Source organism: Alexandromys fortis, unplaced genomic scaffold (assembly GCF_014885135.2).
Source record: "Alexandromys fortis isolate MF-2015 unplaced genomic scaffold, M_Fortis_MF-2015_v1.1 scaffold_145, whole genome shotgun sequence".
NCBI lineage: Eukaryota > Metazoa > Chordata > Mammalia > Rodentia > Cricetidae > Alexandromys > Alexandromys fortis.
In genome coordinates, this window is record NW_026068049.1 from 2,062,984 (window position 1) to 2,080,192 (window position 17,209).

General features: G+C 44.5%; 1 protein-coding gene across 5 annotated transcripts in view; it reads left to right on the forward strand.

Annotated features, from left to right (window-relative positions):
- Positions 1-159: 159 nt before the first annotated feature.
- Positions 160-17,209, forward strand: part of Slc25a27 (solute carrier family 25 member 27) — a 25,635-nt gene continuing 8,585 nt past the window's right edge. Inside the window, exons 1-7 of one of the 5 annotated variants that reach the window (XR_007588209.1) lie at positions 160-448; positions 2,908-3,099; positions 5,173-5,257; positions 9,002-9,124; positions 11,201-11,313; positions 15,789-15,873; positions 16,314-16,452. Coding sequence is in view for 4 of the 5 variants with exons in the window: in XM_050119340.1 (XP_049975297.1) it covers positions 343-448; positions 2,908-3,099; positions 5,173-5,257; positions 9,002-9,124; positions 11,201-11,313; positions 15,789-15,873; positions 16,393-16,452 (764 nt within the window). In the remaining variant the exon portion in view is untranslated. Of the gene's footprint in view, positions 449-1,136; positions 1,206-2,896; positions 3,100-5,172; positions 5,258-9,001; positions 9,125-11,200; positions 11,314-15,788; positions 15,874-16,313; positions 16,453-17,209 lie in introns of all 5 variants that reach the window. The other 4 variants (XM_050119340.1, XM_050119342.1, XM_050119343.1 and 1 more) reach the window with 4 other exon arrangements.

Here is a 17,209-nt window from a genome sequence, read left to right on the forward strand (position 1 = left end):
ACTACACTGGCCTGAGTTGGGACGGGTGGGCGGGAACACGCGCTAAAGCCTTAGCTATCCAGTTGCTGGCAGTTTGCAGAGGGCGCCTAGCTGCCAGCCAATCAGAGGCGTCGTGGAGTCCCCAAGAACTACATTTCCCAGAAGCATCTTGGGTTCCGCTTTGTTTTTCAGTACCTGAGGCCCCCAGACCGGTCCAGCTACTAAGCAGGAGGCGACTTGGCCGTACCTTATAGCCACACATGGTCCCTCCCCGACCGCTCTTGAACTGAAGAGGGGCGGCGCCCGCAGGGTGGCAGGTGCACAGGCGACTAGGGGTGCCCAGTGGTCCTGACCTGCTGCTGAATGTCTGTCCCCGAGAAGGAGGAGACGCTGCTGCCGCTCACGCAGAGATGGCCTCGGATGAGCAAGTTCCTACTGTCCGGCTGCGCTGCAACCGTGGCCGAGCTAGGTACCAGCCGCCCCCGCCTCGGTCTCCCCAGCGAGTGCCGTGGCATCGCGCTGGGGGAGGGATGGGCGGGCAGCCCCGCTCCAAGTTGGAGCATCTTCAGAGGTTGCACCCTCGCAAGGATGTGGTCAGGTGCCCAGTAGGCCAGCTTTGGGAGGAGTATGGATTGGAGGTTTCCAGGGTTGTCTTCCCATCCCGAGGGATGATGTCTATCTAACGCCTGAGTGAGTACTCTTGGGCTCTTCATGAGCCCTCCTACCTCTTTAGGAAACCTTTCCCCTTTGGTGAGGATGACCTTTTTGGAATCATAATCCATTTGTTCCACATATATTTCATCATCTCTGGGATCGTCTTTTTTTCCTGGTTTATAGCCTTATGCAGCCTCAGCATTTTTTAAGATTCGAGTTGGGGGAGGAGGCACCTGGAGGACTGTAGTTATTAACCATTCCTCCTGAACACCTGTCTAAAGTCAGCCGGCCACCTCATATTGACCCTATATAATTTACCTTACAGGAGGGACTCTGAGAAGTAATTTTTATAAAAATGGTAAATGCAATGCAAGGTAGCTATTTAACTGGGTCATTAATACAGTCGATACAGTAGGGGGTCCTGGCTGTACAGTTGCAAAGACACCTGTGTGGCCTTCTTCCAGGCCAGTGAGGGCACGTTCAGAGAAAGACACAACTGCTGCTTGTTGCAAGAGAAGCTATTTTTGTGTGTCACAAGAACATCATAGAAAAAAAATTCATCTAAATGAGTCAAAAGAAATAATAGCAAAAAATGAACAGACCACCTAGAGTGGATTATGGTACTTTGGCATGAGCAGATGGTATTTCGCCAGGGTTAGGGGTGGGGTGAATTCAAAATGTGGTCTCTGTGAAGCAATTTCAGATAACCCTTACATTTTCTTGTCCATTAAAAAAAGAAAGAAAGGAGGATGTATCTAGTGCATTAGTCATTTGAAAATGTTACTCAGTCTTCTAGCAGAGGTTTATTTGCCTTTAGTCTAGCATAGCCAGCACTCTCTGTTGTTGGCCCTTCAGACTCTTTCCTTCTTGCTCTCTGGCCCATCTCTGTCTCTCTCCTCTCACAGCCAGCAGAGCGGTTTTTTTTTTTTTTAATCATTCACTTTCTGAAATAAAGTTCATCAACTTTTACAGACATCGAAAGTCACATGGCTGAGTGATAGATACATTAGCAGTTTGGCTCCTCTCTGCAGCTCCTGGGAAAGGTGCTAGAATAGGGATCAGAGGCTAGGGGACCAAAGTTCATTGTGAAGGGGCATACACACCAGTTCAGCAAGAGAGCCGGAACTGTGGAATAACCAGAATCAAAACAAAGCAAAAATATGTTTTTGGAAGCAGAATTTGTACATAAGTAGAAGTTCCTACCTCTTTGTATTTTTTTTTTTAGTTTTATGTGTCAATAAAACACTTCCTAAAGTATGTATATGCGAGACACACCCGCTTAGGGAAATTATTGGTTATATACCAACTATATAAAATCTAGTGGGAAATATGTAACACCCCCCCTACTCATTCCCCTCCATCTTAGAAAAGGTATTCATGAATTCAGGATCAGGTAGTCGTCACTGAAAATCTTATGTACTGTCAGCGATGTTCATAAGCTCGTCTCCATAACCCCCTTAGAGTTATTTGGGAAACTGTATTGTGACATTTTAAATCTCATCTTCCTTATGTTGGTTGAGTAGCGAAAGTATGCTTTCAGATAAAAAATGATCTGTTTCTAATTTGACATGTAAGCACATTTTTCTAATGAATAAAGTTGGGACTTACAAAGAACTCATGAATGCACCGTGTGTAAAGCTTATCAATTCAGAAAAATATAACTAAATATTTGCCTCACTTTGAAGAAAGTTGAGCATTGCCACGTCCGTTTATGGAAACATTCTGACTCCATTGCATCGTAAACATCAGTTCTGTGATTCGTTCGCATTGGAAAACCACTCATGACATCGTAGAATTCGGCTTCAAGTTTGTTCTAAATTTGTAGCAGAACTCAAACGGTAGTGGCCGTGGTCAAGAAGACACAGCAGAACATGACTACTCTACGCTATTTCTCATTGGGAAAATTGAAGCGGATTTAATATTGAATGTTGTTATTGAAAAGAGATCAAGGATGGTCCTACTTTGTGGGATTATTTTGGTTTAGTTTTAATCTGGGGATGCTCTGGGATGCTCTTAGGCAGTGAGTCTTTGATTTGCAAAGACATGAGAATCTACTTTCTAAATCACCCATCTACTAATTCAGAATGCCTGGGAATGGGATAGGAAGTGTGTATTTTCTTAACAGATTCCCTGGCCGATTCTGCTATATTCTTATACTTCAGAATCTCCAAATCATGGGAGGATATTAATCCTATGATTTTAGAGGTTTTGTTTGTTTGTCTGAATGTTTTGGGTTTTTCCTCCCCTTCGTTTGTTTTTTTTTTATTTCATTAGCAACCTTTCCCCTCGATCTCACAAAAACCCGACTCCAGATGCAAGGAGAAGCTGCTCTTGCTAGGTTGGGAGATGGTGCAGCGGGATCTGCCCCTTATAGGGGCATGGTGCGCACAGCCCTAGGAATTGTCCAGGAGGAAGGCTTCCTAAAGTTGTGGCAAGGAGTGACGCCCGCCATTTACAGACACGTAGGTATTTATCTTGATTCTAACTGGTAAGTTTGCTATGAGTTCTGTATTCTTGCTTTTCTCTTCAGCTGTATCCAAAATCCAGCAAGGACATTTGTTTTATTTATTTTTCTCACTGATACAAAAAATCAGTAGAAGAAAATATTTCCAGTTGTTATTAAGGAGTTAGCGCCCTAAGTTTTGAGAATGCATACGGAAGCACTTAGATGGTCCAGGAGACCCTTGGTCAAGCTGGCCAGCCCGGCTAACTGGAGGTGGTGAGCCATAAATAAAGGGGAAAGTGTGGAGGAAGACAGCTGATGTGAGCCTCAGACCTCTGCACGTGCACACACGTGCATGAGCACCCACACACTGATACGGTTCTACACACGTGAGCGTATCTACACACCAACCACACCACACAAATATACACATGGAGAAAAACAATAAACTGTCACCATATCTATAAAGCGCTTTAAGATAATTGAACAAAGTCAAACAAGTGCTATCACTTAATCTTGATGGAAAGGGAGTTAGTTAGAGTTGTTTCTACTTGGCTGTATGTTTGGATATTTTCTTCCCTGTAAGTTCTTTAATGGTATAAGACAGAGAATCATGAATAATTTATGTCATTTTTCCCTTACTTCAGAAACCACAAATACAGTAAAAAAAAAAAAAAATGAAGTAGGTTTTAAATCCAAAGTTCTGAGTGAGCTTCCAGGGAAATGTTTTCATGGTCTCTGAAGATTAAAACATCTTGTCTTTGTCCTGTGCATCAGAGCCCAGCGAGGCTGATGTGACAGCGAGCAGGAGCCTTGCCTTATCCAGCCGTGGCACTTTCCTAGAGTAGAGGGAGCACAGGTGAACTTACCTTCGCTCTGCTCCCAGGCTAACAACTTCTGCGGGTTATTAGTGGTGACATCCCAGAGAGAACCTTTCTAACCCTGCTCCCAGGGCGCCACTCACAGGAACGGGGGTCATTGACCTGCCGGCTTGTAGACAGGAGAACATGAAGTTGTTCCCAAGAGACACTGAAATAGCATGGCCTTCTGCCCCGCCACCCTCCACCTTCATGCTGTCTCCTTGGCCCAGAAAGCATCGGTTTTAATCATGTGCAGGCTTGCTGTTAATAGTCAATTCTTCACATGAGGAGGTTAGCATAGGATTTTTTTTTAAAGAGTCAGATTATGCACAGAAACGTATACTGTTTTGTAATTTGTTATTTTTTTTATGAAATACCAAGTCAAACATCCTGAAAGTGTGGTATTTCATATTCAAGAACTCTCTTGAATGGGCATCATGTACTGATTCTAATGATGCCAGTTTCTACCTGTTCATCTTTGGACCCCATTATTGTTCTGTGTGTTGCCTCTTTCACGTGTGTTGGCCACTTCGCCATTCTCCAGTTAAGATCTTTCTCGGGTGCTTAAAGCCTGGAAGGGAAGAAATGTTAATGAAGTCTCTAGTGCGGTTACATGTGGTTATTCAAAGAGAAGATCCTCTGCATGCCAAGCTCCCTACTTGCGTATTTGAGTTAAAGTCAGCACACAGAGCTATTTGGTGGGGTTCCTTTGCATTCTGTTTCTCCTCCCCTTCCTGTGGTGATGCTCAAGATGGCCAGGACTGAAACAAGAAGACAGGAATAGCTCTTCTTCCCTAACCTTACTTCAAGCTCTAGCATTCGGAAACTCTTCCAACCTTGAGCTTAGATGAAGTTAGTTGTGTGTAAGTCAATAAATGGACTCATGTTTGGTGAATCAGTGTCTGTCAAAGGGAAAAATATAACCAACACTGAGAACCCACCTGGAGAAGTCCTGAGGGGGAGATAGGAAGACATTAATTGCTAGTGAATTTGATAGTTGCTATGTTAGAACATGCCATGTGGGCCAAGGATGCTGAGGTCAAAGAGCAGCTATCTGAAAAACATAGTGAGCTGATTCCTAAAAGATGAAGAGGGGTAAACAAAGTAGTGAAGGGAAGCTTCCTAGAGGGATCAGAGAAGGAAGAATTCCTCCTTTGGAAGACTAATGAGTCCAGGTCAGGTCCTCTTATTTCATTAGATACAAGACTGAATTTGTTTTCATCGTGTTTTATGCAGTGTATTCGGGAGGTCGGATGGTCACCTATGAGCATCTCCGGGAGGTTGTGTTTGGCAAAAGTGAAGATAAACATTATCCCCTCTGGTAAGTTTTGCTTTGAAAACAATATGCTGTGACCACAAAGACTTTGATTTTACCAATTATATTTACGTAAAATTTTCCTTTTGTACTAAAATTGCTTTTAGTAGCAGACTTAATAAATAATAGAAATCCTAATAAGTGAGAATTCTGTACATATTCTGTACAGGCACAACAGAAATGCATATGTGAATTATTCATATTTATTTACTATTTTAATCTAAACGAAATTATGGTTGGGATGAGGTACATGCCTATTACTCCAACCCTTAAGAGGTGAAGGCAGGAAGATAGTTTGAGACCAGTCTCTGCTATCTGTGACCCTATCTCAAAATCAAATAACAATAACAATAATAATAATAAAGACTTCATTGGAATATCTTCTATTGGGACATCCTTTTTCAAAGGCCATTGTCTTAATTAGCTTCCTGTTGTAGTGATAAAAACCATGATCAGAAGTAACTTGGAGAGAGAAGGGTTTGCTTCACTTACAGTTCCAGGTAGCAGTCCATCACTCATGGCAGTCAGAGCAGGAACTCAGTGCAGGAACATGGAGGCAGGACCTGAAGCAGAGACCACAGAGGAATGCTGCTTACTGACTTGCTCCCTATGACTTGCTCAGCATACTTTCTTGAATAACTCAGCACCACCTGCTCAGGGGTAGCACTGCCCACAGTGGGATAGGCCCTCTCAGAACATCAGCTATTAATAAAAAAAAAAATGCCCCTTTGGCCTTGCATATGAGCCAGTCTGGTGGGGACATTTTCTCAATTGAGAATCCCTCTTCTCAAATGACTCTAGCTTGTGCAAAGTTGATAAAGGACTAGCTGGACATGACCCTCGTTATAGCTAGTCTGTTTTAATGAGTATAAAAGTAACACATTAAATCACTGCATTATCATGTACTTTTGTAATTATAACCAAAAGACACCAGTCTCTTTCAGAAATGCTTTGGTAAATTCGAGGCATCACATAACTGATAAAGTCCTTCAAGCCCTTTACATCTTAATGCATTTGCCCATGTGCCTTTTATTTAGATACCATTAATCCCAAAATTAAATTTCGGGATGGAAAAATACTCTCTTGAAAAACATCACCAAGAATAAACTACCATCTCTCTCTAGAAGCAAGCTAACGTCATTAAATGCATGTTTGTTTCTTTTTTTTTTTTCTTCAGAGTCTGGCTTGTGTATTATTAGAAGTTTTTGAGTGGTTCAGTTTGTAAAGCCCATGTCCAGGAAGTAAACCATGATTCCCATTTTCTGTATCAGTTATACTGAATAGAGGCTGACAGTAAGGTCTACTGCTTCTGAACTGGATGACTCTTGTTTTCAGACAGTGGGCTAGCACAGCCTCCCTTGGGAATCATGTAAAAAATTTTAAAGAAGTACTCAGAAATAGGAAGTAGATTCCTCAGTCCTATAAAGGACAGCAGGCTTCCCGCAGAAACTTCTTTTGTGCTCTTTGGACCCTTTTTATAACAGAAGGTAGACATTGTAATGAAGAAACACCCTTTGTCAGTTCTGCCAAACCGTGTTTAGCAAATGGCTTTATAATCACAGCTTTTCGTTCCCTGGAGTTTAGGTTGTCACTTAATTTTTTTTTCTATTGTCCATTCCTTTTTTTTTTCATTTTTATATGTTTTTTCTTTCTTTTGTTTTTAGGTTGTAAATGTAGAAGTTTGGAAAAGAGCGTTAACAGTTGTGGGACTTGAACCCATACACTAATGTACTCCATTCCCACGATGTAAGAATGACAAAGGCCTTTCGTGTCCTTTAATCCAGATCCTCATTGTCCTGGGTGTTAGGTGCCTCTGGTCCTCTTGAGTCACTCTCTTCTTTGGCTTCCTGGACGCTGCACTCTTTGACCCTTTGAACATCTCTTTGGCTCTCTTTTGTCTTCTTCCATGGGCTGCAAGCTGACTAAGGGCCAAGGCAAAGACCTAACTAACCATAGTCATCAGTGTTTCCGCAAGATGAGCCCCATGCCGTGAGGATGCGTGTTTAATCCCTGAATGTTGAGGAATCGTATTCTCTCTTCCCTGTATGCTGTGTGTTCGTGCATTCCTGTAGCCTTGAGTGCACGTACAGGCTGAGAACCAAATCAATGTGTACAGAGTTGTCTCTGTGACTCAAGTTTGGTGCTACATTCTTTCATTTTGTTCATGCCAAAGATGAACATTTCCACCATGTCATTGCTTATTATTAAGAACCACGGTAGCAGGCCAATGAGATGGCTTGGTAGGATCAACGCGCTTGTCAGGCTTGATGACCTGAGTTACTACTCTTGGGGATCTGACTGCCAAAAATTGTCCTCTGATATTCTCTCTCTCTCTCTCTCTCTCTCTCTCTCTCTCTCTCTCTCTCTCTCTCTCTCACACACACACACACACACACACACACACACACACACCCTCAAGACTCATAGTAGCTCTGTACAATCAGAATTCCTGTGGCCGCCTTTCAGCAGAGCCATGTGTGTTCTTCCTTTTGAAAAGCTCTGGCTGTGAAGAGATGGGCTTGCATCTTATTTTTGTCTCCTTACTGAGGAACATAGAGAAACTGCCTCACCTCTTCCACATTCCACTCTACTCACTACAGCAGCGATGCCTACCTTTGGATGAGATAATGTACAAATGCCTGTTGCTTTGAAATTTAAAATTTTTAGCCCAGTCTGCAGAGGCAGACGGATCTCTGTGAGTTCGAGGCCGGCCTGGTCTACAAAGCAAGTTCCAGGAAATGTGAAGAGTAGTTCTCAGGGGCTGGAGAGAGAGAGGCTCCGCAGTTAAGAGCACTTCCTGTTCTTCCAGAGGACCAGACTTCAGTTCTTAGCACCCCGATGGGCAGTTTCTAACCACCTGTAACTCCAGCTCCAAGGGATCTGAAGCCTTCCTCTAGCCCTCTCAGGTACCACAGACAAAGACACAGAGACAGAGAGAAACAGACAGAGACACAGAGAGAGATTAAAGAAAAATATTTTAAAAATAGTTCACCATAAATAATACACACTTGTACCATTAAAACAAAACAAAACAAAAAAAAAAACCCATAGCTAGCACACAGGAAAAATTAAGGAAAGGGTGTGAAGAGACCCAGTTCCCAAAGGAGTATAAATGTTCATTACTCATGTAAAAAACAAGTAGCATCACTAATAAACAGAGAAAGTGATTTAAACTTCCTTTAAAGTGCTGTGAAAATGTAGAACAATGGAGCCTTTTATGATATACACTGCCTACTAAAGCTTCTAACGCATGACTTGGGATGCGACGTTAATTGTCAGGCTTGAGTCCTGCTCGCTGTTGGAGAATAGAGGAGCTTGGCCGCAAGTGTCTTCAGAGAGAGGAATGCTGTCAGGCCCATCACTTGAAAACCAGCTCAGTCAGGGCTTGAAGTTGTGGTTCCCTGCCTTTTCCCCTCGGGCCGATTACATCTCTGCGCTTTTGTTATCCTGCAGCCAAGATACCAGGGGCAAAGAGGTAATGGGTCCAGGTGTCTGTGCCGCTGAAGCCATGTTTCTTCCATCCGGATTCAGGTGGAAGGATTTCAGATTCGCCCTTTAGCGCCTTTTGCTCCCCGACCTACCCACCAGTCAACAGTCAGGCCCCTGCTTTTCTCTCCTTCGTCTGTTCTTCACTGCCTCTCTACCTTCTACCCAGGGCCTGTGCCAGTTCAGTGTGGATCCCCGGTAAAATCTGTGAAATGAGGGGCAATTGAAGCCAGACAGCAAACCCACTGTCTCCTCTGCCCTCAGGAAATCGGTCATCGGAGGGATGATGGCTGGGGTCATCGGGCAGTTTCTGGCCAACCCCACCGACCTGGTGAAAGTCCAGATGCAGATGGAAGGAAAACGGAAGCTGGAAGGGAAGCCCTTGAGGTGAGTCATCCGGGAAACTCACTCTTCCTTCTCCTTTCTCCGTCACCTGTTTCTTGGACATTTAACTAATGCCTCATGTTTGTAATCTAACCTCTACTGAAGGAATTAACACTGATTCTTTCCTTTTGAAATTATGACTGTGAAGAGGTGTGTGAGCCCGGGTCTTGTGTGCCATGATGTGTGTGTGCTCTGTATCCGAGGGACTGTGTATAACTCTTTGCTCCTCCTCCTACTGAAAGACAGTTAGAGGAGACCCCTGTCCACATTGATGTAAAGCATTTGGACAGTTGGACATTGTCATTCGAGCCTGTAATCTCGGCACATGGAGGGTCGAGGCATAATTGCTGAGAGTGTGAAGCCAACCTGGGGTACGTAGTGAACTCAAGGCTAGCCTGGTCTACAGGTGATACTGTGTTTCAAAAGAAAAGAGAGAGAATGAGAATTTGGTCGCAGGCCCTCTGTCCTGGTATGAGCCCTAACGTTGTCATCCTATGTCACCAATGTGGAGTGGCTTCCTAAAAATCACTTATCACACAGTCAGTCTGTCTTTTGGTATTTCAAGACAGGGTTTTTCTGTGTATCCCTGGCTGTTCTGGAACTTACTCTGTAGATCAGGCTGGCCTCGAACTCAAAGAGGATTGCCTGCCACTGCCTTTGAAATGGCCCAGGCCTGTGTCTTCATTTGGAGTTCCTGATAGTTAACACTACTGTCTCTAAATATCTTGATTCTCCCCCTGGAAAGAATGTAGCCAGGTCATGTTGCTAGTTTCTTGTAGCCTGTTTCTCCTGGGAAACACACTGAACTGGCACAGGCCCTGGCTGGCCTCTTTGCTCCTCTCCAGTGTTTGTGGTATAGAAATGTCAGGTGTCTCTTACACCTGTTTAAGGTATTGGCAGAACAGAGTTAAATTAAGGGGAAAAAAATTTTAGGACCAGGGAATTGAAGGGGATTATCTGACCTGTTTTAGGTGGATCCTTCAATTCGGCTCCATGGAGCTCACAAGAATTCTTTGGGTTTGTGAAAACAAAAGTTTTAGACATATACATTGTATAAACAGTAGCATATTTATGTCAGAATGACTGTGACAGATATTTCTGCACAATGAAAAGTATTTTTAAGACTATGGAAGGCACAGTGAGAGAGAAGTTTGATAACTTGTATTTGTCCTCACACCTTTATAACTTGCAGGTCTTGGATTTGTATTTTACTAAAATTTGTTTGGTGAGGTTATCCTTTAAAACTGACAAAACCTCTCAGCTGTCAAACTGCAACAGAGATCTTTGAGAAGGATAAAATTTTACTTGAGTTATTGATTAAAAAATGACTGAGAACTTACTTGGTTGACACCCAGAGCTACTCCTCAGGGTCCTCCATGGTTGCTGAGGGTCGCATTTGCCTTTTGCTATTTAGCGCAGGGCCTGCCAGGCTCCAGAAGATCCTGTGGACTGAGAAATCTGTAGGAAGACAAGCCAACCTTCTAACGTTGCAGACAACTCTGCTTCAGCGCCACTGCACTCTTATACATGAAAGTAACAGAGAAAGCAAGGTTGTTTGAGTTCAGAAAAACATGTACATACATGTCAGCAAGCACATTCTAAATCTTAATAAAGCAGCCTTTTCCAGAACCTTTTGAGGACAGACCAGTTTAAACACAGTTACGTGGCATGTACTATAGATTCTATCTGGGGAAGCACAGAAACAAGGCAGAAGGCCAGATCCAGATCCAGGGCACCCTGAGGACAGCACTCAGCATATCCTTTTACCTGATTGGGCTCTATCGCTATGACCCAACATCCAACAAGAATAGACATGCTTTATACATTGAATGCAAGTATGTGTTGCAGGAGGCAAGAAATCACACCTGAGAACAATCCAGGGAGCTGAATGCACCTGGGGTCAAAGGCAGAGCCTCTGCCTTTTTTCCTGGAGACTCTCTCAGGGCTCCACAAGGCATTGTTCATCATGCGCCATTCCTTTGCCTGTGTCCCGGCCCAATCAGCAGAAGGTGAAGTTTACACCCCTGCCATCCATACACAGGAATACATAGACTAATATCTCTTTGTTATTTTCCTTAGATTCCGTGGAGTACATCATGCGTTTGCAAAAATCTTGGCTGAAGGAGGAATTCGTGGGCTGTGGGCAGGCTGGGTGCCCAATATTCAAAGAGCTGCTCTTGTGAACATGGGAGGTAACAAGCTTCTTGACTCTCTACAGCCGTAGTCAACCAGTTATGGGCACCAGCGTCAGGGTGTGGAAGGCAGTGTTGTGCTTTTCAATCACAGGAATCAGCAACAGTAGCTGAGTGTCTATCCCGGAGCATTTTCACCTCCTTTAGTGATGTATAAAAAGGACCAAAGACAGAAAGCAATGTCCCCTTAAGCAGAAAAGGCCAAACTATCTGAGGCCTTCTGCCCAGTCCAGACGGTCCTCTGAGATGAAACTCATGTGTGGAACCGCCTGACAGTCACTCTGCCCAGACGCCCAGGTCTCTCTCGCTGTGGCTCTGCCCTGAACAGCATGGCGTGCAGCCTGGGAATATGAACATTCCCCCCACAATTCCCCTCTACTCCTTCCTTGCCTCTTATTTTTAATTTCTAGTTTCTTTTTTTTAAATGCCATAACCATAAAGTTTCCATTGGACAGTTATACATCAGGGAAGAGAGTAAAGCTCTAGAAAAGAGTAAAACTCATTTTTTGGAAGGCTGAGTCAGGAGGCTGTGAGTTCAAGGCTAGGCTGAGTCATAAAATAAATTTTTTTATTGTGTCAAAATTTAAGACATATCAGCCAAATATTCCTATTTAGGAAATGCTGCTGATATTATGGTGATATATTACTAGTCAAGCTACACTCACGCTATCAGAGAAAACGTGAGAGGGAGAACATGTTAAAGCCATGTATTGACAGATACCTTTATTGAGAAGCTAGATATAGCCTTTCCTAAGAAGATAGATTTTTCTTTTTTCTTTTTGGTTTTTCGAGACAGGGTTTCTCTGTGGCTTTGGAGCCTGTCCTGGTTCTAGCTCTTGTAGACCAGGCTGGCTTCGAACTCACAGAGATCCGCCTGCCTCTGCCTCCCGAGTGCGGGCGTGCACCACCACCGCCCGGCGAAGATAGATTATTTTAAGTGTATATGCCCAGTTTTATAACTTAAAAATCTAGAGCCTATAAACATACACGGAAATGGCATTTCATAGCATCAAGAGGCCATCCCGCCACCAGACAGATGGTCCTGATGTTGGCGATGTCTATGCTTTAGACATACAGTGGGTATGTCTGTGCCATGGGTACCGGTATGCCAGCTATGTTTATTCTCCAAAATGAACCTGAAATCTTCACGAGAATTAGAGGATGGGAAAGATTCCAAGCGACAGCGTACAGTAAAGTAGAAGCTTGCCTGTCTTGTTAAGAATACAGAATTTAGGGTGTAGAAATGAAACATGTGTTCCTGTCATCCTAGGTTTTCATCTCTGGGGACAGTCGTTTCCTGTGTGTGCACAGCCGCCCTTGAATGTAGATGTCCCAGCTACCAGCCTCTTCCATGTCCTGAAATCATCTTAAGCCAACCCCCCAATTACAATACCTGTTACTTCAATATCTTTAGGGTTTTGTGGCTGTGCAGAGACACCATGACTACAGCAACTCTTATAAAGGAGAACATTTAATTGAGACTGGCTTACAGTTCAGTTGTTTAGTCGATTATCATCATGGCGGGGAAGCATGGCCTACATGCAGTCAGACCTGGTGCTGGAGAAGGAGCTCAGAGTTCTACATCTTGATACAAATGCAGCAGCAGGAGACTGTGTATCACACTGATCAAACTTGAGCTTATAAGACCTCTAAGTCCACCTCCACAGTGACACACTTCCTCCAACTTCCTCCAAGGCTACACCTACTAGTGCCACTCCCTGCACGCCAAACATACGAGCACGCGAAAGTCTATAGGGGCCATACACCACTGTAAGCTTCCAACAGGGCAAACCATCAGACCAACTCCCAGCTTGATCCCTGCCATAATCACTTAACTGAGCTCATCCCCACCCCCAAAGTTGTACACAGATCTATCCAGACAGGTTTCTCCAGTCACTGACCCAGCAAGCTGTCAGTGTCCTTGACACCTTCCTCTGGCCTCTCACTAGATAACCAAGTGGAAATTTTGGAACATAACGTAGGAACCCACAGAACTTTCCAGGTGCTATCAGCTCCCTGCAGTTCCTTGTGCCTGCTGGTAGGAGCACAGCAGAAAGCCCTGAGCTGAGAGACCACACCCCTGCATGCACAAAGCTGTTCCTCACCCCTGCAGGCACAGAGCTGGTCTTCACCCCTGCAGGCACAGAGCTGTTCCTCACCCCTGCATGCACAAAGCTGTTCCTCACCCCTGCATGCACAGAGCTGTTCCTCACCCCTGCATGCACAGAGCTGTTCCTCACCCCTGCAGGCACAGAGCTGTTCCTCACCCCTGCAGGCACAGAGCTGTTCCTCACCCCTGCAGGCACAGAGCTGTTCCTCACCCCTCTGCTTTCAGTCTTGCCCCTCTTGTTTTAGTTCTCTTCTGTAAATTCCTTTAATACTCAGGTAAACTATTGTCTCTACCCAGGCATCATTTCCTGACCCTCTCACAATCCCTCCCCATGCCTGGTCACCTTGGATGTCCTTTTCAATGTCTGTAGTTCTCTGAGGCCATCGCTGACATTCTCTACATGGTGAACCCCTGAAGGCAATGGCATGGTTTTTCTCAGCTTTTCCCCCCCAGTCTTTCATAGATAGGAATCATCAAATGTTCAGGGATTAATCGGTGAGAGAATCTTTCTAGGATGGATGGTATGTCTCTAAGGGATTGATACGCAGTGTTTTTGGGAATCCCAGTAGCAGATCACCTAAATGTGGAAGGGATAAATCTGTTTTCTCCATGTACGTCTGCTCTGTCTCATTAGTAGTTAATGTTTTTCCCCCAGAAATCTTTGTGATTGTAGTTCCTCAATTTGTTCCTTCAGGGTTTGCCTCAACTCTGTCCCAAGTTCCAGGTACTTTCCTTTGACTGTCTCATTTTGAAGGTATCTAAATCAGACCTCTTAATCAAACCATTTCTTTCTCATTTTCCATAGTGTCAAAATATCCCCCAAGCCATTTTGTTGTATGAGTTTCGTCTCTTCCATTGTCCTTTGGGTCGATTAGTCACTGAGTGCAGTTAATTCTGTCTTCTCTTTATCACTTGAGCTTCTTGGTTCATAGATGACTTACTGCATCCTCTGAGGCCACTACAGAAGCCTCCTTAATGGTCCCTCCTTAGACATCCTGTGACCACTTTGCCCCCACCATCCTTGAACTGGCTTTACAAAGGTGGCCAATGCTGTTGTCTTGTAAATAATAATAATAATAATAATAATAATAATAATAATAATAATAGTCTGCTTCTATATTTATCTCCAATTCCTTTTAAATTGTTCACACTTAGAAGCATGCTTTCATCTTTTCTTTGTTTCTCTGTATTAGATCTGCTGGCTGTTTCTGCTTTCAGAATTTATGCAGAAGCTGAGCAGGGCTGCGCAACACCATTATCAAGCCAGCATCATCTCTTACTAGGATTAGCATTATGGTCTCATATCTAGTCCCCTTGTCTTCCTACGGTGCGACCTCTGAGCCTCTCCACAATAGCCTGGGCCAGCACTGTGCCCTGCAGTTCTCTGTCTCCCGTGCTTGCTCTGCCACCCCAGCCTTCTGCATCGTCATTCATATCCCAAGCCAGCTCCTGCCTTGTGGCCAATGCTTTCCTTTCGTCGAGAGAGTTTCTTTTAGCTATCTAAACAGTCATTTTCTGTGCTTCCTTTGGGTCTCTGGTAGGTGTCATTTTAGCAAGAGACCTTTCTTTTTCTCCAAACATGAAGATTTCATCGCATTGTCTGTTCTTTGGGCTCCCTTTTCTTTTCCCACTTGTCTGCAGAGTACTGGCTTTGGAACCTGCTGGCATCTGGACATCCGGGGGTTTGTTTTGCTTGTTGTTTCAAATGCCGTCAGCGAGCAGAGATGCTCATCTTACCGACTTCCCCAGACTTCTAGAAAAGGAGCCTGTCTGTTCTCACCACACCACCATTCATTTGCCTCTCCACTCCAGTGTGGGTCATCGCCATAAACCCCAGCACTGTGGTATACACGCCCCAGCACTGTGGTATACACACCCCAGCACTGTGGTATACACACCCCAGCACTGTGGTATACACGCCCCAGCACTGTGGTATACACGCCCCAGCACTGTGGTATACACACCCCAGCACTGTGGTATACACGCCCCAGCACTGTGGTATACACGCCCCAGCACTGTGGTACACCCCTCCTGCTTAAATCCTTTAATAGCTCTCTGTTGTCATTAGGAAAAGGGTATAACAAGTGTAATGTAAAACAGTAGTCCAGATCTGTTGGTTATAACTGTCAGGGTGTTAACTCAGGTTCAGATGGACATATCTTAGTCCAAAGACCAAACATTCCAGAGGGTAATGTATGTAACTAGATACAGTGAGTGCCCATTCCTTCCTTTCTACCTCTCCTACTGTTTGTAGCTCTGCTTAAAAACAAGAATGCTATCTTTCATTGTCACACAGTCCAGCCCCAAGCCCAGCATATTCTTGACTGTTGAATGAGTGAAAATTCAACCCTTCTCCCTTTGCCAGACCTAACCACCTATGACACGGTAAAGCACTACCTGGTCCTGAACACCCCGCTGGAGGAGAACATCGCCACTCATGGCTTATCCAGGTAGGTGGCTCTTTCGAGGCATTTTGTTGTCTCTGTTTCCTTTTCTTTTTTAGGGCTTAATTTTATTTTTAATTATGTGTGTGCATTTGTGTCTGTTTGTGGACATCTGAGCGCAGGTGGCTCCTGAGGCCCAAGGAGTGTGTCGTGTCACCTGGAGCTGGAGGAACCACACACTGGGCCTCCACAAGAGCAGTGAGAGCTCTTAGCCCTCAGCCATCTCTCTAAACACATATGTGACCCTGTCCTGAATAGTTAACATAAATTCTACCTTTGGGGATCTTTTGGTCGAGAATGTCATCTGTCACCCTGAGAGAAGGATGATGCTATGTTTTTAAAGAGTCACTTTCTTCAAGTTCATTGCAGTTAGAATGTGGAAGAGACAGATAAAATTCCACCATATTTCAGACTGAACTTGGCCAAGATTTGTACTTGATTTGCAGCTGCCCCAGGAGCAGTTTCTGATGGTGCAGCAGATATGTGTGGCCTTCTGGGCTAAGTGTGTCTGTCTGGATCTTGCAGTCGCCCTGCCCAGGGAGCTCACCAACAGGGAGAACTAGACAAGTGTGAAAACTATGAACAGTAAGTAAGGAGGGGGAATATGAGTTATTAGAAGCCTCAAAGGAGTGCGGGAGGAGACCGAGAGCAAGAATAAAGGGAAGGGACCCAGAGGACACAGAATCATCTCTTCGATGGTCCTTCTCTTTGACACACAATTCCAGCTTCTCCATGTGAAGGAATGACTTTTGGTGTCTGCTGTCCTTCACAGCACAGTGATTTGTTTCCTCTGGGTCGTGGTGTTGTTGCCAAAGACTGAAAAATCTCAAACCCTGTATGCTATTGAGATGACCCTAGATATGTGGAGTAATGTTAATATTCTCAAGTTGAAAATGGAGTTACATTCCTCTTTCCCTTCCTCCATTCCTTCCCTCCCTCCCTTTCTTTCCTCCCGTTCTCCCTATTTCTCTCTGTGCATGTGTGTGTGTGTGTGTGTGTGTGTGTGTGTGAGAGAGAGAGAGAGAGTCTATGTGTGACCCAAGAATATTCCTTTGTACATGAAACTCTGTCCTTGTAACACCTCATCCAGATCTGCCCTGACAGGTGACTCAGCCACCCTCAGAGCCTTTCCCTGCCTGCCTGTCACTTGATTTACTGGTTCACACCTATCACGTTTGCCTGCTTTGCTTTTCCCTGGCACTGGTCAGCATCTGAAGATAGCCATGTGCCTTGATCTGTCCCTGAGTGGAGCATAGCCACCTCCAGAACAGGGGCTTCCTAACCATGGATTATTTAGTAGTAGTAGTAGCAGTAGGAGTAAGGGTGTGTGTGGTGTGGGGGG